Below are 21362 nucleotides of genomic sequence, written 5' to 3'. Positions count from 1 at the left end.
GTCCTGTTCATGCCTTCTGGGGCACTTGGCATTGGGCACTGTCAGAAGACAGTACACTGGGCTAGATGGACCAGTTAGGTCTGACCTAGCATGGTGGTTCTTATGTTCTAATGGCCATAAGCCATTGGTGAGCTAACACACTAAAAAGAAAGCTCAGACAGGGAGGAGTGTAAATATCTTGCTGGAGCATGCAGGGGTATATTGTCCAACCCCCTAATCATTTTGGTCGCCCTCCGCTGGACCCTCTCCAATGCGTCCACGTCCTTTCTATAGAAGGGGCCCCAGAACTGGACACAACACTCCAGATGTGGCCTCACCAGAGCCGAATAAAGAGGAATCATTACATCTCTGGATCAACTGGCAATGCTCCTCTTAATGCAACCTAATCTGCCATTAGCCTTCTTGGCTACAAGGACCCACTGTTGACTCGTATCCAGCTTCTCATCCACTGTAACCCCCAGGTCCTTTTCTGCCAAACTGCTACTCAGCCAGTTGGCCCCCAGCCTGTAACAATACTTGGGATTCTTCTGTCCCAAGGGCAGGACTCTGCACTTGTCCTTGTTGAACCTCATCAGATTTCTTGTGGCCCAATCCTCCAATTTGTCTAAGTCACTCTGGACCCTGTCCTTGCCCTCCAGCGTATCTACCTCTCCCCTAGCTTAGTGTCATCCGCAAACTTGCTGAGGTGCAATCCATCCCCTCATGCAGGTCATTGATAAAGATATTGAACAAAACCAGCCCCAGAAGAGGCCCAGCTCCCCCCCGCCCCCGACATGCAGCCCAGGCACACGAGGAGGAGACAGGTGTGGCCCATGGGGAGCATCAGACCTGCTTCACGCCCCCTCGTCCCAGCCCTGCCCGCCCCCCCTCAGTGCCTGCTGTGCTCCCCTCTCCCGCCCGCAGCTTCCCTGAGCCTGCCCATGGAGCACCTGTGTGCCCGGCAGCCCAGCCGCCTCAGCAGCTTCCTTAGCCCGGCTTGGCAGTGGCTGGAGAAGCTGAAGCTGATGAGGGGGTTGATGCAGCGGTTGGCATAGGCCAGCAGGGTGCTCAGGTTGGATGCCAGGTACATGGGGCCTGTGCGGAGCAACTCATCGTCCTTCGTGAGGAAGACCACCAGCCAGTAGGGGACCCACATAGCCACGAAGGTCACCACGGTGACCAGAGCCATGACTGTGGCGCGCCTGTTGCTCTGGAGGCTGGAGGCCGTGTGGCTGGCCAGTGCCCTCCTGACCCACAGGGCGCAGACAATCCTGGCGTAGCAGAGGATCATGAGGAGCATGGGGGGGAGGAACGCCGCTCCCCCCAGGAGCCGGAAGTACAGAGCCAGCTGCTGCTTGGGCATTTGGTTCACGCAGTACGTCTCCCCCTCCACCTGCACCGTTGTGTAGTGAATCCACAGGGGGACGGAGACGAGGGAGCCGAGCGCCCATGTGGACATGCAGACCCCGGCGCTGTGCCGCGGGGAGGCAGCCAGGGTGCACGTGGGGCGGAGCACCGCCACGTAGCGCAGCAGGGAGACCGCCAGCAGGCTGTAGAAGTCGGCGAAGACAATGGTGAGGGACAGGCTGTTGTAGGTGACACACACCACGTAGCCCCAGGGCCAGCCCTGGAACAGCACGTTGCCCAACGTCACCGGGACGTTGTAGAGGAAGAGGAGCAGGTCCAGGAGGGCAATGTTGACCAGCAGGGGCCCGGTCAGGCGGGAGACGTGGCTGGCCCCAGGTCTCAGGAGGTCTGGGATCAGGACCAGGAGCAGCAGGAGGGTCCCAGGGATGCCCAGCAGGAAGAGGAGACAGTAGAGGGAGGCGAAGAGCCGCCGGGACTGGAGCAGGGAGAGGTCGCCCAGCCCGGAGCTGGGGCCGGCACTGGAGTTGGCCGTCATCGCAGGCGGACGCTCAGCTGCAGCCAGCCCCGCGCTCAGTTCTGGAAGCCAAAGGGCCCAGTCAGGATGGCAGCCTGCCCCCCCCCCCCCCTCACCCAGCGCCGCAGCAGCTTAGCGGGCTCGCGGGGCCGCCTGCACCAGAGCGGCGGTTGGTGCCCTGGCTGCTGGGCGCTGGTCACACCCTGAGCAGTGTGAGTGGTGTGAGCCTGGCCTCAGAGAAAGCAGCAGGGTGGGGGCAGCCCTAGGAGACCTGCCCAAAGCCTGGCCCCCGCAGAGGGAACTAGGGGTTTGGGGCACGCGGGCCGGGGGAAACTCGGGGCAGCCGAGAAATTCTCAGACAAAACTTCCAGCTTCCTGGGACCAAAATACCAGAAATCCGGGGGGGAGGGAACAAATCTTGGCCAGACCAGGCCTGGTTATTTCTTGCTTCCTCTCCATTGACCTCCACCCCGGCATGACGGTTTCTGAAGGGCAGACAGGCTCCCTGAGCTCCTGCCCCTCCTGCCAGCAGGCTGGCGGCTCGGCTCACCGAGAGGGCAGCAGAGTGGGGAGCAGGAGGGAGGGGGGTTCAGCCGGTGAGCACGCCCTGCCGGACTCGCCCCATGGGCCAATCCTGCTCCCCCAAAGACAGGAACCGAACTTCCACGGGGCAGGGGCAGGGGCAGGGACAGGGGCAGGCCAGCTGTCCGAGTTCCCGCCAAGCCCCGTCTACGAACCTGTTCCTCCGCGCTGCTCCTGGCCTGTCTGCTGGGGGCCCTCGGGTGCCCAAGCCTGGTGCCTGCTGCCGGAATCACCCGATTGAGCTGCAGTCGGGCAGCTGCTGGTCTTGACCCTGCCACTTTCCCCAGCCAACCCCTGCTGCTAATGAGCGGATTTATAAACTCCAGCCAGAAAACCCTCCGGAGGCGGCGCCGCCCTGCGCTGCCCAGAGCTGCCCGTCAGTCCCTCTGGCCGCGCACAGGCAGCCTGCTCTGGTGCAGAGGCAGCGCCCGCAAGCCCGGCTGAGCAAGGTGCCCCCTTCTGCCCCAGCTCCGCTACCCGAGAAGCCGGTGGGAATCCACCCCCTGGATCCGGCCGCCTCTGACCTCCTGAGGAGCGTGGCCCTCGCCTGGAGCCCAGCCCAGCCCGACACACGGCCGTGCTGCTTACAGGAGGAGGCCGGGGCACCATGCGGGGGGTGGGGCACTATCTGGGGGCATGTTGTGAAGCCGGGCAACAATTTTTCAGTGACCAGCAATTTTGCCCAAAACACGTTTGTGCCAATTCAGGGCAAATCGGGGGAGCGGCCTGTCTCTGGCCATGGGACGCAGCCGACCCGCTGCCCCGGGCTGTCACGGGCAAGGCAGCTGAGCCTGCCGAGCGAGTCACACCCCACGCTCACCCCCAAGACGTTCCGCTGGCTCCTCCTTGCTCTGCGACTGTCCCTGCTCGGCGGGGAGCCAGAGAACCGAAGCCTTGAGTGCAGGGGCAGATTTATCCACTTTAAACGGGCTCCAGGAGACACTGAATCCACATTCTAACAGGAGGGAGCTGAGAGACTCATCTGAGCTCCATTGATGTCCCACCAGCTCTGCCTGCTTGGCCAGGTGGGAACTGGGCCCAGCCATTTCCACCCTACAGCAGCTCAGGACAGAGCTCAGCCTATTAAAAAAGAGCAGAGCTCTGTAACGGCTTCGCTTTAACATCAGAGCGGCCAGACGGGGTCAGCCCAAAGACCCATCCAGCCCCAGGTCCCGCCTGCCCACGGTGGGCAATGCCAGGGGCCCAGAGGGAGCGAACAGAACCGGGAACCCTCACACGATTCCTCCCGTCAACCATTCCCAGCCTCTGGCAAACATGCTACACAAGAGGGGCAGGAGCTGGGGACAGGCGTGTAACTAAGTGATGCTGGTCCCCGGTACCGCACTAGAGCCCTGGGAAGTGGGTGCCGGTTTATCCTGTCGTCACACTGGCTGATGCGGGTTGGTTATGGGAGTTTGGGACGTTGTGTCGAACACCGTGCTGTCCACAGCTCTGGCCCCTGCAGATCTTTTATAAAGACAAATTGGGCTTCAGCAGAAACATTCTGCCTGCCCCGCAGCGTCGTTTCGGACTAACGGTGAGCTGGAGGGTGTCTTACTCCGACCCCTGTGTGATGGCGCGTCGGGCTTTTCCCCGTCTCCTGCACCCCCGTAGTGGAATGAACAGACTCCCCCAGCCAGTAGAATAGAGGGAGTTTATTGCTTCTCCAGGATACAGCACAGCACAGATGTCATCTGGTTCCAGGGCAGGCCTAGGATGCCTCAGCCCCCCTTGAGATGGGGGAGACTGGGCCCCTAAATTCCAGCCCCTTTCCCTAGGCTGTCTCCTCCATGCTCCCAGACAGAGACTAAAACTCTCTTCCAGCCCTGCCCCCAGCCAGGGGACATTCCACCTTCCTTTGTCTCTCTCCCTGGGGGGTAGCTGGTCGGACAGGTTGAGAGACCCTTGCCTAGTGACTCATCCCCTGTCCTGCTGGGCCGTGCTACAGACAGCAGCCAGTGGGGGTCACCCACAGCCCCAGCATAGCAACCAGCAAGGCACCCCCACTACGTCACACCCTGTAACCCGCGTTGCACAAGGAGCAAGGGCAGGCAAAGGAAGGGAGTTCACAATTGATGTAGCTGAAGTCACATCACTTAGTTTGACTTTTGCCCTGCTGGGCCGAGGTGCCCTGGCAGCCGGGCACACGGAGACAAGGGGGAATCGAATTTGTCCCACGTTTGCACAGTGAGTCAGGGCAGAATCCCACCGTCTGGGCTCCCATTTTCCCTGGCCTGGCCACTGGCCATAGGCCTCTCCCGGAGCTGGGACTGGGAGCCAGGCTGCCGGCTCTGGAGTCCCACCTGCTGTCACATTAACAGTGGGGTGTTAAATGGTGGCACTTTTTCTTGTTTGGCGTTTGGTTTTTATGGGTAAAGAGCCACTTGACTGCAGGAAGGGAAAGGTTGTTCCTGTTTTTGTAATACCCTAAAATCAAACAAGTTAAAAACCTGCCACTTCCTTCCCCGGGTGCCGCGGGGCCGGTCAGACAAGGGAGAAGTGGCAAGTTTCTGCAATCTGGCGTGTACCACCCCTGCATTAACCGCCTTCAATGCCAGCGCTGGCCGCCGGGGCAGAAAGCGCTTTCTAGAGGCCCCCGTGCCCCGTGGCGGAGCAGGGACAGGGCCTGGTCCTTCTAACGGAAACACCCCGCGTGGGCAGGTAGAGCTAGAGGCCTTCTCCCTCCCTCGGGCTGCAGCCGTGGGCACTTGGCTGGAAATGCCAAGCCGTGGGATTTGCCTTTCCCTGCCAAAGCCCAGGTGTGAGCGGGAAAGGGGGCAGTTGGGGGAACACTCGGGAACAGGGAGGGTCCCCTACACCACACGGTCACTTCTGTGAACCCTCCACCTTCCATCCCACTCATCTCCCCCCCCCCCCCACACACACCTGCTAAACTGCAGCCTGATTTACTGGCAGCCGGTCTAGGTCATTACGTGGGTGTTTGCGTCCTCCAAGGCCCTGAAGACATCATTAACGCCCCAAATAGCCCATCATTAGCACAGATCCTCGAGTCCCCCAGTGCTTATTAAGAGCTCTCACCTCCATGGCAGGGCCAGGTGAGCAGCCTCCTCTGGGGAAGGCGTGACTCGTAGGGATCAGCTGTGTGGCCCAGGGGACGCGGTGCCACCAGCCAAGGCTGCTCACACGTATTTACGGGCGTGCGGAGCCGCGGAGCAGCCGTGGAGTGGGAAAGGAATCGATGGGGTGGATTTTGCAGCCCACTGTGTCCACAAGCAGGTGGGATGTAGGCACAACTTGCTGTGGAGAACGGAGCAAACTCCAGCCTAGAGCCCGCACCGAGCAGCCCGTCGTGTTACCCTAAAACGGGCCGAGGCAGCAGTGTGCCTGGCTGGGACAGGGGTGCACAGAGCAGAACGCCCGAGCCCAGCACTAGGTCTGGGTCACACCAGCGGGAGAGATGCACCCTGCTTTGAGTCCCTCATTCACCGGCTGTCACTGACCGTGGCCTGGCCCAGCCCCCCCCACCCGCTCCTGCTCTTCCCTGCAGATGTGATGGTCACTGATCTAGGGACTTGGTCAATGGTGCAGCTCTTCTCGGAGGCCCCCAAGCCCCACGCAGCATGCTGGCTCTCGCAGCTCATCGCCCCAGTGCCCAGGAGTGCAGCTTGTTCCTCACTCTGCTTCAGTGCCCAGCCCCTGGGTCCTGCGCTTTCCAAAGCCTGGGGGGATGCTGGGGACTGACTGCCCTTGAGCGTGTGCGAGGGGGGGTGGCTCCTCAGTTAGACCTTGGAAGGGAAGCAGGAGGATGGATCCATTATGGCCTCTACACTCACCCGACAGCCACCTGCTTCAGCTGGACCCCGGGGACTGCACCGATCCCCGCAGGCGTCCCACGCTCATGGTGGGCGGTGGGAGCACAGCACGGGGCTTTCCTAACCGGATGAGTCAGGTTCAGAGGAGGAGCCGAGTTAGTCTGTAACTGGAACAACTTAAAAAAAACAAAGGGGCTGTGTCTAGACAGCTGTCCACAGTGGCCGCTTGAATTTCCACAAAAGCACTGACAGTCTTACATGAGATCGTCAGTGCGAAAATGGCGATCGGGGCTTTTTTGCGGAAAAGCGCGTCTAGATTGGCACGTATGCTTTTCTGTAAAAAGTGCTTTTGCAGAAAAGTGTCTTGCCAATCTAGACACGCTTTTCCGAAAATGCTTTTAATGGAAAACTTTTCCATTAAAAGCATTTCCGGAAAATCACGCCAGTGTAGATGTAGTCAGGCTGTCTCTAGACTGGCAAGTTTTTCCGCAAAAGCACTTGCTTTTGCGGAAAAACTTGCCAGCTGTCTACACTGGCCGCTTGATTTTGTGCAAAAGCACTGACGTTCTACTGTCCGAAATCAGTGCTTGTGCAAATGCTTTGATGTTCCCATTCGGGCAAAAGCCCTTTTCCGGAAATGCTTTTGCGCAAGAGGGCCAGTGTAGACAGCTAAAAACTGTTTTGCTCAAAAAAGCCCTGATGGTGAAAATGGCGATCAGGGCTTTCTTGCGCAAAACCGCGTCTAGATTGGCACGGATGCTTTTCTGCAAAAAGTGCTTTTGTGGAAAAGTGTCCGTGCCAATCTAGACGCTCTTTTCCGCAAATGCTTTTAACGGAAAAACTTTTCCGTTAAAAGCCTTTGCAGAAAATCATGCCAGTCGAGACGTAGCCAAAGAGTCTGGCAGCACCTTAGAGACGAACACCACATGGAGATGGGATTGTGAGCTTTCGTGGGCACAGCCCACTTCTTCAGATGACTGGAGTATTAAAAGGCCAGATCCAAGAATAAATAAGGGAAGGGTGGGAAAGGAGAGAAAAAAAGACAGTGAATAGATCCGTGCTCACCAAGCAGTACACTGGGGTCTACCAGTAGATCTTGGAGCCTCTGGCAGGGGATCCTGACTGGTTTGGCCAGGAAGCTCTCAAGTGCTGGCCTCCCCGCACTGCACAGAGAGAAGGGGATGGAGGGAGCTCTCACACACACCGCTCTCATCTCCCGACCCAACACGCACCTGGGGGCTGTTCCTACCTGTACTGCTTGCAAAGTGGCTTCTTTCCGGCTCGTGACTGGTCTGTGCATTTCACAACTTTCACTTCTCTCTCCTGCTTCCATGGAATTCTGGGAGCAGCGAGTTCTCAAATGCCCAGCCTGTTGCGGCTGGAGTCATTATCCCTGTGGGAATTGCTGCTCCTGGCATGTCCCTGCAGAGGCAGAGCAGGGCGTCTGGTCTCCACATGCCGTGCTTGGCTGCAGACACCGCTCCTGCAGCTCCCAGGGATCAGTAACAGAGCTGTGGGCAGTAGAAGCTGTGGGCTGGTGCCAGTAGATATGGGGCAGTGCATGGGGCCACTGCATGCCAGCTGCTTTCGGGAGTGGTGCAGGGCTGGGACAGGCGTAAGCCGCCTTAACCCCACTGCTCCATCCCTGGGGAGATTGTCTGACTGCTCCCAGAGTGGGACTTGAACCCACAACCCTGCCCTCCCCTGACAAATCCCCACGGCCACTCCAGCACGCACCCCACCTTGGGGGTGCCCCTTATCCTGCCTTCCTAATGGGGGAGACAGCTGTATCCCTGGGGCAACAGGGGTTGGCTGCCCGAGTGGGGGGAGTGGGGCCAGGTAGGATTTGAGTCCACCATGCTGTGCTGCATCTGCAGATGCTGTACGCCCTCGGGCACTCCAGACCCCCCCACCCCCGGTTACCTTCAGAGGGCCCCTTCTCATGTTGGCTGTCTGGCTGCTCCCAGCGGGGACAGGAGCAGGAGGGCAGGACTTGGGCTGCTGACTCGCCAGGCCAAGGCCCTACCCACTAAGACACCCCATCACCCTATCTTCCTGAGTGGATGGAGGGGGCTGGGATCCAGCCCACCCCCCTGTGCTCCAGAGGCTGATGCCCCATCCCCCAGTTCACTGGAGAGCCCATCCCACCTTCAGCAGGTCCCTTACCCTGCCTCCTTAATGCAGGAGCCAGCTCCCTGGAGCAGCCTGTGCTGGCTGGCTGACCGCCCCCAAGATGGGAGGAGTGTGGGGAGGGACTCGAGCCCCCAACCCTGCATGCCCCAGGCAAATCCCCAGGCCACTCCGAACCCACCCACCTCCCTACCTTCAGGGTGGCCCCTCCCGCACGACAAACCCCTTGGCCCAAGCACAGAGCCCACCCCCCAACCCCTACCCCAGCCTGGTGAGAGAGTGAGATACGGGGAGGGGGATGGAGAGAGCCGGACGAGGCTACAGAGAAGCTGGGTGGGGGTGGCTGGGTTTGGGGTGGATCCTGCCCGGCAGACGTTGAGCGAGCTGGTGCGAGACAGGCTGGAGCCCACGGGACTCGTGTTACTGTAGTGACAGCAGACCGGCTCCACCGCCGTGCGTTCAGCAGGCAAGCAGCCCCTGCAAGACTCCATGGCGCCTTCCCACAGGCCCGTGGCTGACCAGGCTGCACAGCGGCTCCCCGTCCCCAGTCTGTCACAGGCGGGCCCAGGAGGAAGCAGCTGGGGGTTGGTCCAGGGCCACAGGTCGGCCGAGTAGCAGCCCCCGCGCAGGCGACACAGTGGCCACGTGGTTTTTATTTCTAACCCCAATATCGCAAATATACAGAAAGCCCCAGTACAAAGTCAGCCCCAGCCCCGACCAGCTGCACGTAGCTCAACCCGCCCCCCCCCCCTCGGACAGTTATACCCCAGCCTGGCTTATTTACAGGACTGGCTCCGTGGCTCCCCCCAGACACACAGCGCACGGGCGGGCAGAGGCTATGACTTTAGCAGGGGCTGGGCCGTGGGCACCCAGCCCCGTGGGCATGCGGAGAAACCAGCTGCTGCAGGAGCTACGTGCTGGGGGCCGAGGCACCGCACCCGCAAGACTGCCTCCCTCCCCCCACCGAGCAGCCTGCCTCTGCACGGGGCAAACGCTGCCCTCCAGCAGGCACAGAAAAGACCCAGGCCTGCAAGGGAAACAGGCTACTAGAGCCAGCTGGCCTGCATGGGGTGATGGGCCCGGCCTGCTGGGCTGCACACGGCCGTGCAGTCCCACCTTTCCCAGCCGGGGCGTACAAGCGAGCCGACACTGCAGCCCGGAGCGCTGGCGTGTCCCGCGGTGCGGCCGGCCCCTCGCGCATGGCGCTGGGTGTGCAACGCCACAGGGCAGAGCCTGAGCCCGCGCCAGAGCGGGGGGGGAGGAGGGGCGCTAAGACAGCCACAGGGACAGGCCCAGAGTCCGGGGACTCGCCGCGCCCGCCTGCGTGGGGTTGAGCCGTGGCCTGGCGGCTTGGCCTGCACTGCCACTGCACCGGGCAAAGGGCAGCGAGTGGCACCCGGCCTAGCGGGAGGAGACCGCTCTGTGCGTTTTCTGTCCACGCCCCGCGCACCAAGGCCAGCCCCACACCCGCTTAGCCTGCCCAAGGAAGGGGACGGGGCCACACTGCAGCGGGCGTGTGGAAACAGCAGAAACCATCTGCCCCCCACCAGGGAGGGGGCCAGGCCCTGAGGGCCCTGTTCATAGGAGCCGGAGGGCTGCCACGGCCACAGCAACAGCACCGCTAGGAGCTGCCAGGCCGCTTGAGGGGAGAGGAGAGCGGCTGCCCCCGCGCAGGGAGCCGGGGCCCTTGGCCAGAGGGCTGCCAGATCCACCGGGGACAACAGGCCCAGCCCCGGGGCACAAACCAAACAGATTTATTGCAGCCCCAGCGTCAGTCGCACCAATTCCTAGAACTACACCCAGCCCGGCGCTTGCCCCTTCAGCCCTTTGGCTCCAGCTGCGGCCGCGAGCCGGACTCCGCTCTGCCGCCGCGCGGGCCTCATCCAGCCCCTCCTCACGCCAGACCGAGGAGCAGCCCCGGGCCGGCAGGGGCCCCGCAGGGAACTGGCCACGCGCTGTGGCAGCCTGTGGGGAGCTGCAGCTCACGTGGGCCAGAGGCTGGGGATGTGGCAGGGCCACGCAGAGGCAGGGAGGAGAGCGAGGGGCCGGCTCTGCGCAGGGAGAGCTGGGCCTGGGTGACGGCGGCGCAGGGGAGGCGGCTTCCCCTTCCTATTTCGCCTTCCTTGAAAGAGCCACGAAATCTCCTCACAAGAGAGTTCAATTCCCCCCTCCCCCGCTCTGGGCGCCCGGGGGCTGCAGTGGCTCGCAGTGCAGAGTCCCTCGCACGGGAGGCAGCAGGAGTGCACGGTCCCTCGCACGGGAGGCAGCAGGAGTGCACGGTCCCTCGCACGGGAGGCAGCAGGAGTGCACGGTCCCTCGCACGGGGGACAGGCAGCCAGCTGGGAGGCGCGTGGGCTGGAGGCGGCGCTTGCAGTTCTGCAGAGCCGGGGCGGCGCCCAAACCCCCTGGTCCCCGCACCAGCGAGCCGCCTACTCCAGCAGGTCCTGAGGAGAGAACAGCAGCGCTCACCCTCGGGCAGGCAGCGCCCCAGCCCCCACCCGGCGCCCTGCCCCGGAACGGGTGAGAGCAGGACACCTGCCTGTGCCACCCCCGTGCCCGGCCAGCCCCGGGGAGCGCAGTAGCTTGGGTGGGCGGGCGAAGCCACTGGCCAGCACAAGCCTGCGCCTTGGCCGAGCGCCCCCGGCTCTGACAGGCCGGCTGTGGGGGGGTGGAGGGGCAGCATGATGCCGCTGTGCTGGTCTCCTGGGCAGAGCGTCCCCCGGGGAGGGGCTGGGCACTGGCTTGTGGCTCTCGGGTGACGCTGGCAACCAGCCCTCCCCGCCAAGGCCGAGCGGGGCCCAGGATCCTGCGGGCCCCAGCACATTCAGCCCCACTGGCAGAGGCAGGCGGGGCCCTAGTGCAGCCCCAGGCTCCCTCTGCCGCTGGCGAGGTCTGCACTGCACCACCGCTGCTGCTCAGGGGGGCAGCTACAGGCCCCTCCGCTGCATGGACGTTTCCAGCCCCTCCCGCAGCACCAGCCCGGCACCCCAGCCACAGGGAACCACCCACCTCGTCGGAGTCGTCGTGGTAGCCGCCTTTCTGAGCCGGGCCGGCCGCACACGGAGGAGCATCGACCCCTTCCACCCCGCTGGCCTCGGCGTGCTGCCGCAGGACGGAATAGCGATGCACCAGGAACCTGGGGAGCCAACACGGGGTCAGGGCCGCGCCGTGCGGCTGGCTGCACCTCCGAGTCCTGGCAGCTCGGGGAGCACGGCAGCCAGCACGGGAATGCGGCTGCCTCGGGGCAAAGCCAGCCGCTGCTTAACAGCGCAACGCCCACTGCCTGGCCGCCGGCAGGGAGGGGCAGAGGGGCGCCCGCCTGGAAGCCCGGGGAAAGGCAGCCAGTAGCTCCGGGGCTGGCCAGGACCACGCCACCCCCCCTTCTGAAAACTACCCCGGGTTTCGCAGCCCAAAGTGGCCGAGGCCACGGTCTGTTGGCCCGGAAAGCACGGCCCCAGCGCCCAGCGGGAGCACCGTGTCAGAGCGGCTCCCCAAGCAGGGCCAGGAGCAACGGTCTCAGGGTGCAGGGGGGGGGGGGACGCTAGGTTGGATATGAGGAAAACCTGTGTCCCTAGGAGGGTGGGGAAGCCTTGGGATGGGCTCCCAGGGGAGCAGCAGACCTGGCAGGATTCAAGGCTGCGCAGGGGGTGGGACGACGAGGCTGCCTACGACAGCAGGGGCCCGTTGGCGACTGTCAGCAGGGCTGGAGGTGGGACGCCAGCTGGGCGGGGCTGGGTGGGGCTCACAGGTCCCCAGATCTGGGGCTGGGAAGGGTTTCTGGGGGTTTCACCTTCCCCTGCAGCGGGGGGCAGGGGGCACGGGCAGGGCTGAACTAGCGTCAGTGCCGCTTGACCCGGAGGGCGTCGAACTCGGGGCCGTTAGGGAGCGGGTGGGGCAGGGTGCGCGGCCGGCAGCGTGCACAGCAGCTTGGCCTGTGAGCTGGCCGATGCTGCAGCCAGAGCGAGGGCCTGGGGGCCCCGCGCCTCACCTGCCCCCGCAGACGTATTTCTTAACGATCAGCACTGCAGCTACGGCGCTCAGCAGCATCGTGCACACCACGGCCAGGATGATGGGAGTGGAGCTGGAGGCGGCCACCTGCCGGACACGTCAACGTGGAGCGTAAACCGACCGCTCCAGCCCCCGGCGTTCGCAGGCCCCCGCCCGGCTCCCCTTGCCGGCTCCCCGCCCGACTCACTGGCACTGCCCCGGGGCAAGAGCTTTGGAGGGGGACAAGTCCAAGACATGATACTAGTGGAGCAGGGGCGGGGCCTGGGAGGGAAGCCAGGTGCAGACGGGATCTTGGGGTGACCTGGGGTAGGGGGCTGGGGGGCAGACTCGGGGGAGGGTGCCAGAGGCTCCCAGCCAGCAGCACAACAGGCTCCAGGCCTTCCATGACCCAGCATGCTCAGAGCAGCCGGCTGTGGGGCCGTGTGTGTCCGTGAACAGCTGAAGCCGGAGGGAAGGGGGGAGGGGTACGCTGCGTGATGCCTGTTCTTCAAGGATTGCACTGGGGGGGGGGGGCAGTGCACAAACCCGCCCCCCTCTCCGGGCTCCAACAGGGCCCCACAGGCAGCTTTTCCCAGGGACGTGGGGGGTGGGGCAGGCAGGGAGCCCACAGGCCGGATCCAGGGCCCTGACCTACCTGCTGGCTGGGGCTCAGCAAGTTGCTGGTGCATTTCTTCTTCAGGTCGGTCACCTCGCGGCTCGGATTCTCCCCACCCTGACACTTGTCCCCTGGGATCCGACGATACCTGGGGCGTCGGGGAGAAAGCGTCTGTAGGACCCGCCAGCAGGGAGCTGCCCAGGCCTGCCCATCCCTGGAGACACCCTGCCGGACGGAGCAGAACAGCGCCGGGCGGAGCAGAGCAGCACCGCCAGGACCCGCTGGCAGGTCTCCGGCCCGCCCCGGTGCCACAGGAACAGCCTGCCCCAAACCCAGCACCGGGCAGGGCACATCCAGTCCCCAGCAGCACATCCCCCAAAGCCCAGCACTGCCTGGCGGGAATGGTGGCAGAGCCTGGCACAGGACCCAGGTCCCCAATTCCCACCCTACGGGGCCATGAGAGCGAGCTCTCCCTCGGCCCCAGGAGTCCCGTCCATACTGGTGCCGCCCTCTCGAGGGCCAGCGTTCACTGAGCAAATCCTGCCAAAACGCCGCTTTACCCTCGAGTCGTCAGCAGCTCCTGCCGGCCGTTCAGACAGAACTCCAGGTCGTGGGCCTGCAGCTCCGGCTGCTCCTCGCACCACGACTGGTTTTCACGGCGGAAATAGCCAAAATCGCTGCAGCGCAACAACATAGAGCGGAGACGGTGAGCGACACGCCGGGGCTGGGCGAACGGCACCGCGCCGGCACCGCGCCATCGCGCCCTGGGGGCACCTCGACTCCTCCAGCCGAGCAGCTCCACGCCCGAGGGCCAGCGAACGGCACGCCCACGTGTGCTGCAGACGGGTCCCTCCCCCGCTAGCGGCACCACCCACGGTGCAATGCCAGGAGCAGCGTGGCCCTTGCCATGCCGGGCGATGCTCTGAGACAGCAGGACAAGCCCTGTGCTCGGACCGGGCCAGACGCCCACGGAGGCAGCTCCCCTGCCACCAGCCGAGCGCGCCAGCTGGGGCCAAGAGCCCGTGGGCGTTACGTGTGGCCTGGCCATGCTTGCCGTACCACAGGTAGTCCTCCAGCGTGCACGGGCAGACGGACGGCTGCTTGACCACCAGGTAGTCCCGGCCATTCTGACAGACAGAGGACTTGCGGAGACGCAGGTACTGTTCCTTGAAGCCCAGCACGCAGCCGTCGGTGTGGTTGCCGGGCTGGCTGGAGTGAGCCAGCCAGACGGTATAGTCGTCCTTCTCGCCTACGGGGGCAGGCCCAAGACAAGGTGAGGAGGAGGAGGGACGGAGCCGAGGCAACGCCACAGCCGCCAACCCCAGAGCGACGGTTCCAGCATTTCCACCCAGGGCTGGTCCCTGCTCGGCCTCGTCGTCACAAGTTTCACCACAGACAAGGCCCCAAAACTCAAAACTCTGACCCACCTCAGAGGCGGGCGCCAATCCTACCGCCCCGGAGCCACTGCACACGCACGGCCCTGACAGGAGCAGCCATGGGGGCGGCCGCACCAGGAGCTCTGTGGCTTAGGGGTGTAAGCGGCTCGTTGAGTAGCTGACAAGCTGAGGCCTATCGGGTAGTCGAGTCGCTACTCGGCTAGTCGCTTCCCCCGCCTTGTATTAGAGGCAGCGGGGGGGGGAGCAGGAGCTGCTTTTCTCCCCTGCCCCATCTGCGCAGGGGGGGAGGGAAGGGAGGCAGAGGCACAGAGGGGCCTGTCACGAGCTGGGACTGGCTTGTGCCGGGCCCCAGACACGGTGGCTCCGTCTTTTAAAACGTGGTAGGAGCCTGGCAGCTCTTGCTGCACGTACAAAGCAGAGGTGCAGCGGCCCTGGAGTGGGCGAGAGTGAGGACCGTTCGTCCCACCCAGGAGCTAGCCCCTTACTGATTGACCGTCCCCGCTGGGCTAGTGACACCCAGGCAGGGTACACCCAGGGAACGGAAGGGAGCCTGTCACTGAGGATGTGGACCTGGGCATGGCACGAGGGGGTAGGGACATCGGGAAAGCCCAGACAAGGAGGAGGGGCTCTAGCAACAGCAGCTCAGGGAGGCTGTAGTCCGGCAGCCCAGCGGAGAAGATGAGCTGGCAGCGGAAGAAAGGGCTCCCCGCCTACTACACTTCAGTCTTCCCGGCAAAAGTACCACGTGGCGGACCACTAATAAAGTCACCCTGGACAGGGCAGGGGCGCAGGTCGGGATAAAGAACGTCTCAGACCCTCTGACCGAGCTGCATGGATGCCAGTCAGCAGGGCCGGATGCTCTGCCCCCCAGGGGGCTGAAGGAATTAACTGAAGGAATCGAAGAGCTGCTGGCAAGTCGCTGCAAACGCCCGGTGACAGCAGAGGGCACGGGAGACGGGCTGATGTGCTGCCCATCTTGAAAAAGGGGCCAAGGAGGAGTTGGCGCTTGATCCCTGGGAGGCTGCCGGAGCAATGGATAAACCCTCCGTTTGCGAATGCCTGGGGGCGAGGGTGGTCAGGAACAAACCCTGCCCAGCCGGCTGGATTCCCTGCTGTGAGGTAACGGGGGCAGTGGCCGGGGGACACGGAGGTAGAGCGGATCTGCACTTCAGCCAGGCTTCCACAGCTCCGTGTGACCTGGCAGCAAGCTGGGCAGAACCGCCCGCAAGTGGACAACAGTCGGTTAAGCCACCGCCAGCAGAGCAGCCATCGACAGAACGGTGTGGGACTCCAGGGGGCTCCCCAGGGATCAGTTCTGGGGCCGGTGGGACCATCTCAGCATGTGGGAACAGATCCCATTTGCAGGGGAGAGAACACACAGCTGAGGAGCAGCCAGCACTTTGGAGGCTAACGGTAAAACTCAGCGAGATCCCGGGGAACAGGAGGACTGGGCTACAGACGACCAAGCGAAACGTCACAGAAACGGGAGCTGCTCCATTTAGAGGAGCAAGCCCCGATCCGACGCACCAATACAAAACGGCCGCAGCACGGCTGAGGAGCTGGGAGCCGCGGTGGGTCTCGGCCTCAGCAGGAGTCAGCAACGTGATGCTATCGCAAAGAAGCAAAAGCAACTTCCGGTTGCATGAGCTGAGGGGCGGCAGCACCCCTCTCTGCGCTGGGCACCGAACGGGGCAAGGACCCAGAGGGGTGCCAGAGGGCCCGGGGAGGGAATGCAAACTGCCTGAGCGAAGGCTGCAGGAACGGGCGCTGCGTTGGGAGGAGGAGACTGAAGAGGGACTGACAGGAATCCTGGGGTCGGGCGATTCCATTTGCTGCGATTCCACCCCACGGCAGGCTGAGGTGTGAAAGGCAGCGGCGGGGGACGTGTGCAGCTACCGCAGAGTCACAGTCACTCTGCGGAAAGGGTTCCACTGAAACTCCCACCTCCTGCGCTAACCCGTCTGTCCCCACCGGGCCCTGCAGCAGCCCACCCGCCCCCCTCGAGGAGGGACAGAGGAGGCGGCATGCAAAGCTCACAGTTCCTGCTGAGCAGAGGAGTGAAGTCAATGGTGTAGGAGACCCACGTGCGGGACAAGAAAGAGTCTCTGTAGCCCCAAAGGCTGACGTTCATAGAGCGGGCTCCGGGCTCCGAGGCCAGGCCAGTGAAGTAGACGGGCTCCTTGGAGAAAGTGTACTTGTGCCAACACTGGCCTTCGTCCGTCGAAAACCTAGAGAGCAAAGGCTTGGTGAGGATCTGGATCCCGGGACCCAGGGGGACCTGTCTGCCAGCCCCTGCTCCGTTCACAGGCGAAGAGGGGAGCAGACAGCACTGGCCGCACAGCTAGCCCGGGGCGGAGCCCGGTGTCTGCCCACAGGGGAGGTCTCCCCCCCGCTACCAGTGACGAGCCTCCGAGCAGCTGCAGGAGAGACTGCGGGGGAATCCCACGGCCAACAGCAGCCTCAGCACCGATGCGCAGGGACAGGGCTCAGCTGGCGGCTCCGGGGGAGCTCAGGCATACTTAAGGACATTGATGGGTTCAGGGCTGTGCTCAATGGCGACCAGGATGCCCCCGGAGTCCAGGATGGCATAGTGATGGGGCCCCTTCAGCATCCGGGCCCAGGTGTAGCCCCCATCATCCGAGATGTAAACATCGGGGGTCGCGGTGAAGATGGCATCCCCCACGCTGCCTGCAACAGAGCCCCACACCGCATGGGTCAGAGCAAGTCCAGGCAGTGCCCCTTCCGCCGGACAGACAGACAGACGTTGCCCTCTGGCCTTCCCCTGCCGGCTCAGCAGGAACCAGCCACTCGCCCCAATGGATTAACCCTGTCACCTCCCCCCAATGCCTGGATCCTGAGAGCCCCTCCTGCCCGCCCCCATAGCCCCACTTGCCCTCGCGGGCTGCGGCTGGTGGTTCGCACCGTGAGCGATGACGAGGCCGACCGCATTGGGCTCGGACAGAGGCAGCATGGGGACGTTCTGATGCAGGGAGATGCCGTACAGCGCGTAGATGTAAAGGCTACACTGTAAACAGAACAGCAGAGAATCCAAGTTAGGAGACAATGCGGCGGGGGGCGGGGGGGGGGGGGGGGGGGGGCTTCCTAGCACATTCCCACCAGCATCTCTGCAAAGCCAGCTCAGGTTTGGGGCTTCTCAGCTGATGCGGCGCCCGAGACCCGGGCCTGACCCTCCTGCACATGCTCTGTGATCAGACACCGGTGCTCCCAGCCTCTGTGGAGCACCGCGCCCATCCCTCGCCTGGCAAGGCAGCGTGGCCTCTCCTTGTGCAAGGCCCAGCCCAGCCCGCAGGGAAGGCAGCGACACCCCCACGCAAAGCACCTCGCCCACCCTGCCGGGTGCCAACACACTGAGCGGTCACCACTCGTGCTGTGGGGCCACGCGTGGCCAAGGGAGCAGGCCCCTGGACTCCCACGGGAAGACGGCAGTTGTGAAGAGCAAACACTCGCGGTGGGGCCCCGGCCCCTAGCCTGGCTGCCCTGCTCTCGGAGAGGCCGACACACACACCTCCGCCGCGTCCTTCGTGGCGTTGCACGGCGCATCCACGGGCGTCCTCAGGGGCTGCCACTTGCCGCCTCTGTCGAACGTGATCACTGACTGGATGGCGCGGTCTGGCGGGAGGGAGAAACGTGGGGTGAAACCCTCGGGTTTTTGTACCCCCTCAGCCCGCCCTCTGCACACAGCAATACGGGGGGACGGGGGCCCCAGTCTGGCCAGCCCCCGCCTCCCTGAGCCAGACAGCCCGGCTGTAGCAGGGCCTGGAGTGAAAGCTGTTCTGTGCTCCAGCCAGCCCCAACTTTGCTCCTGTGAGCCGCCCCACCAGCATCAATGGGGCCCACCCCCAGGGGGCTACAGACACGAGCAAGGACTGCATGCTTGCCAGGCAGCGTAAGGGCTGGACTCAGTCAGGGGCCGACGAAGGACAGCGGAGACACAGGCAGGGCGGCCACCTGTCCCGGCTGTAAAGAGACAGGCCCTGATTAGCATTCTTGCCTGTGTCATCTTTTTTAAAAGCCGGGCAAACTGTCCTGTATTTTTGTGGTCAGCACAGCCAGCAGCCTCCTGTTTGTGGCTGCAGGTGATGGCCAGCAGGTGGCGCTCTCCTGTTTGTGGCTGCAGGTGATGGCCAGCAGGTGGCGCTCTCCTGTTTGTGGCTGCAGGTGATGGCCAGCAGGTGGCGCTCTGAGGCAGGGCACAGAGGCAGAAAGCCCATAGGAGGAGATGTAGCCTGTGTGCCCCTGCCCATGTGCACCCCCAAAGCAGGTTTCTCAAGGGGGGAGCAGGGAATCGGCCCTTTCAGGGCCAAGGGCTGAAACCCCGATCCCGGAACCTGCTGCAGGACTGAAATCTCGATCTCTGGCAGCCCCTCCCACACTCGATTCCCAGCCCCAAGCCCCGGTGCCTCCCTCCACTCGAACAGGGAGGGGCATCCAGAAGAGAGGCTCTGCCTTGGCTGCCGCCCGTGCCCAGGGCGAGCGCTTGCCTTTGGAGAGCACGCTGGTGATGAAGACCCCCCGCAGCGAGGTCACGTTGGTGAAGTCCGTTTCACTCCCAACGCCAGTGTAGAGATGCCGCTCGAGGGACTTGGAGTAGATGAGGCCTCGATCGTCCGACGTGTAGACTGTGCCGCAGCCCGTATCTGCAGGACAGACGGACTAGAGAGCTCTGGACAGACTGCCCTGCGGAGCAGTCAGACAGAGCCTCCAGAGCGACTGGGAAAGTTACCAGGTCAGGGACGTGTCCTGTCACACCCAGCTTCAAGCCTCCACACGCCAGAGCCACAGCAGCCCTGACACGGCGCCACAGCAGCCAGTTCACCCTGGTTTGCCTGCCGGGTGGCAGGGCAGAGAGAAGCAGCAAGTCCCAGAGGAGAAGCAAAAATGGCTCCAACTCCAGAGCTCACGTGGCACGATGGTGCCGGCTGCCGAATTCTTTGCTTCCCCTTACAGCTGGGTGTGGAGACAGCGCTGGCGTCCCCGGCTTTGCCAGGGTGAGGCCCAGCAGTGAGTGTGTCAAACCAGCCCCGTGGGCTCGACCACAGACCCGAGGGTGTGGCCCCATGAGCACATCACTTGTCTCTGGCTTCGGTTCCTCATTTGCACAAGGGAGAGAAGCCAGGCGGGGAGGACAGCCCGACACCGGAGTGAAGGTCTCCCATCCAACGTCCAGTACAGATCCCAAACTCCTACCTTTCCAAGCCAAACCCAGTGCAACTGAAACGTCCCAGGCATGCCTGGGGGCTGGGGACAGCTTTCCTGGCATGGCCGAAGCCAGACAGCGGCACAGAAGGGCGGGTTACACTTGGTGTGATTCTGGGTGGTCACTAACTCTCGAACCATGCAGCCGAGAAACTAGACTCTGCTGCTCCGGAAGCCTAGTGCTTTGGCTGGGGAGGGATTTGGGGGAGAACATAAGTGTTTCCACGTATCTGAGAGGCAACTTCAGGGGACACAGCGCTATGGCCTGGGGGAGCAGCTAGGCATTCAGGGGGCACTGAGGGGTCCCCTCCGCAGCCGGACGTGGCTCTCTCCAGGACTGGGGACGGGAGCACTGGGAGCTGGATTGGGCGGCTAGTCCAGACACCAGAAAGGAAGGCCACGAAGGCCCAGGCCCGACAAGGGGCAAGCCCCCAACAACCCCGGACATTGGAGAGAAAGTTCCCCAGCAGAATATTTCAGTGAAGACTGGAGAGATCAGCTACTCCTGGGAAAGCCTCCGAGAGGCTTCCGAGCACTCCGCAAGCACAGGCGTGCCTGGCAAGGCAGGCCCTCGTCTCACTCCGCACGAGGCAAGCCTACGTTCCCGCCACGCACTCCGACAGCCAACGGCACCTAGCTGGACTGCCCTCGTCCTGCTCCTAGACCGCACCGGGGAATTTCAACCCAAGGGCATCGGTCTTTCCACCATCCCAAGCTGCTCTTCTCCTTCCAGACCATGAGCAAGTGCAGAAGCAAGGACGGAGACTGATGGAGACTCTTCAGCACAGGAGGCTGGATTTAGGACCACAAGAGTCAAAGGCCCTAAGTGCTGCAGTGAACCATTTGGCAGAGACGGGGGCTAATGCTTCTAGGGCCGTGGTGTCCAGCACGCTAGCCACGAGCCACATGTGGCTATTTGCCCGGTTGAGTGTGGCTATGGCAGAACCGATTGGACACCACGGCTCCTGGGGAACTAACGTACCGCGTGGACCTGAGCTTAGGCAGCCGAAACGCTGTGGGTACCACATCAACATCCAAAGCCATCGCTTGCCCTCCCAGCTCCCGGGCCCTGCAAGCAGGCTGTCAGCGGACGTGGTGCTCCCACAGCCACAGGCGAAAGCTACTGTCTCCCTCCACGGAAGGTGCCGCGGCAGTACGAGGCAGGAAGTCTGTGCAGAGCGAGGGAGGCTGCTGCACTCCGAGGACATGGGCCGGGGAGCTGCGCTTTGCACATCTGGGCTACAGCGTTCCCCGGAGCAGAGAGACGTCCAGTCCGCTCCAGCCAGCCGAAGCTCTGGAACTGAACTGGGGATCTATTCAGGCTGCTGATCGACACCCACCCGCCTCTTCTCTGACACTCACCTCCAGGGTCATCCACGTGCATGAACACCATGTCCTCGTTAGCTGCCAGGATGGAGAAGAACTGCTCCTGGCCCACAGAGGGAAGCTGGGCCATGTTCCAGGTGTCTCCTTGGTCAGATGAAACATGGATCCTCCTTGTATTGCCCTGCAAGGCAGGCACACGCTTAGGCTGCACCCCCAACGGCCATCGTGCTCGAGAGCGCGTCAGTGCCTGCTCTCGGACATAAGAACATAGGAACGGCCGTACTGGGTCAGACCAAAGGTCCTTCTAGCACAGTATCCTGTCTGCCGACAGTGGCCAGCACCAGGTGCCCCAGAGAGGGTGGACCGAAGACAATGATCAAGCGATTTGTCTCCTGCCATCCCTCTCCAGCCTCTGACAAACAGAGGCCAAGGACACCATTTTATCCCCTGGCTAATAGCCTTTTATGGACCTA

The 21362-nt window shown here is 63.2% G+C and overlaps 2 protein-coding genes across 3 annotated transcripts in view; both read right to left on the bottom strand.

The window, feature by feature from the left end:
- Positions 1-868: 868 nt before the first annotated feature.
- LOC102454327 (galanin receptor 2a-like) lies at positions 869-9116 on the bottom strand. Its single transcript, XM_075909856.2, has 2 exons — positions 2599-9116; positions 869-1923 (listed from the first exon to the last, which is right to left on the bottom strand). The coding sequence occupies exon 2, from the start codon at positions 1880-1882 to the stop codon at positions 869-871; it is 1014 nt and encodes a 337-aa protein (XP_075765971.2). The 5' UTR covers positions 1883-1923; positions 2599-9116.
- A 968-nt stretch (positions 9117-10084) lies between these two features.
- The window catches only part of SORT1 (sortilin 1), a 31345-nt gene continuing 20067 nt past the window's right edge, over positions 10085-21362 (bottom strand). Inside the window, exons 9-20 of one of the 2 annotated variants that reach the window (XM_075910391.2) lie at positions 20926-21070; positions 18849-19004; positions 17873-17976; positions 17269-17371; positions 16866-17034; positions 16384-16574; positions 14009-14198; positions 13510-13626; positions 12990-13097; positions 12335-12445; positions 11356-11482; positions 10085-10790 (exon numbers count right to left, since the gene is read on the bottom strand). In XM_075910391.2, coding sequence (XP_075766506.2) covers positions 10776-10790; positions 11356-11482; positions 12335-12445; positions 12990-13097; positions 13510-13626; positions 14009-14198; positions 16384-16574; positions 16866-17034; positions 17269-17371; positions 17873-17976; positions 18849-19004; positions 20926-21070 — 1536 coding nt within the window. In that variant the 3' untranslated portion in view covers positions 10085-10775. Of the gene's footprint in view, positions 10791-11355; positions 11483-12334; positions 12446-12988; positions 13098-13509; positions 13627-14008; positions 14199-16383; positions 16575-16865; positions 17035-17268; positions 17372-17872; positions 17977-18848; positions 19005-20925; positions 21071-21362 lie in introns of both variants that reach the window. The other variant, XM_075910392.2, reaches the window with a different exon arrangement.

The sequence above is a fragment of the Pelodiscus sinensis genome, chromosome 27 (assembly GCF_052426305.1).
Source record: "Pelodiscus sinensis isolate ZL-2025 chromosome 27, ASM5242630v1, whole genome shotgun sequence".
Lineage (NCBI taxonomy): Eukaryota > Metazoa > Chordata > Testudines > Trionychidae > Pelodiscus > Pelodiscus sinensis.
This window is presented reverse-complemented; position numbering and strand designations above follow the sequence as displayed.

Bases quoted from the DNA above. Each gene is read 5' to 3' on its own strand.
- LOC102454327 (XM_075909856.2), bottom strand. From the start codon at position 1,882: ATGACGGCCAACTCCAGTGCCGGCCCCAGCTCCGGGCTGGGCGACCTC.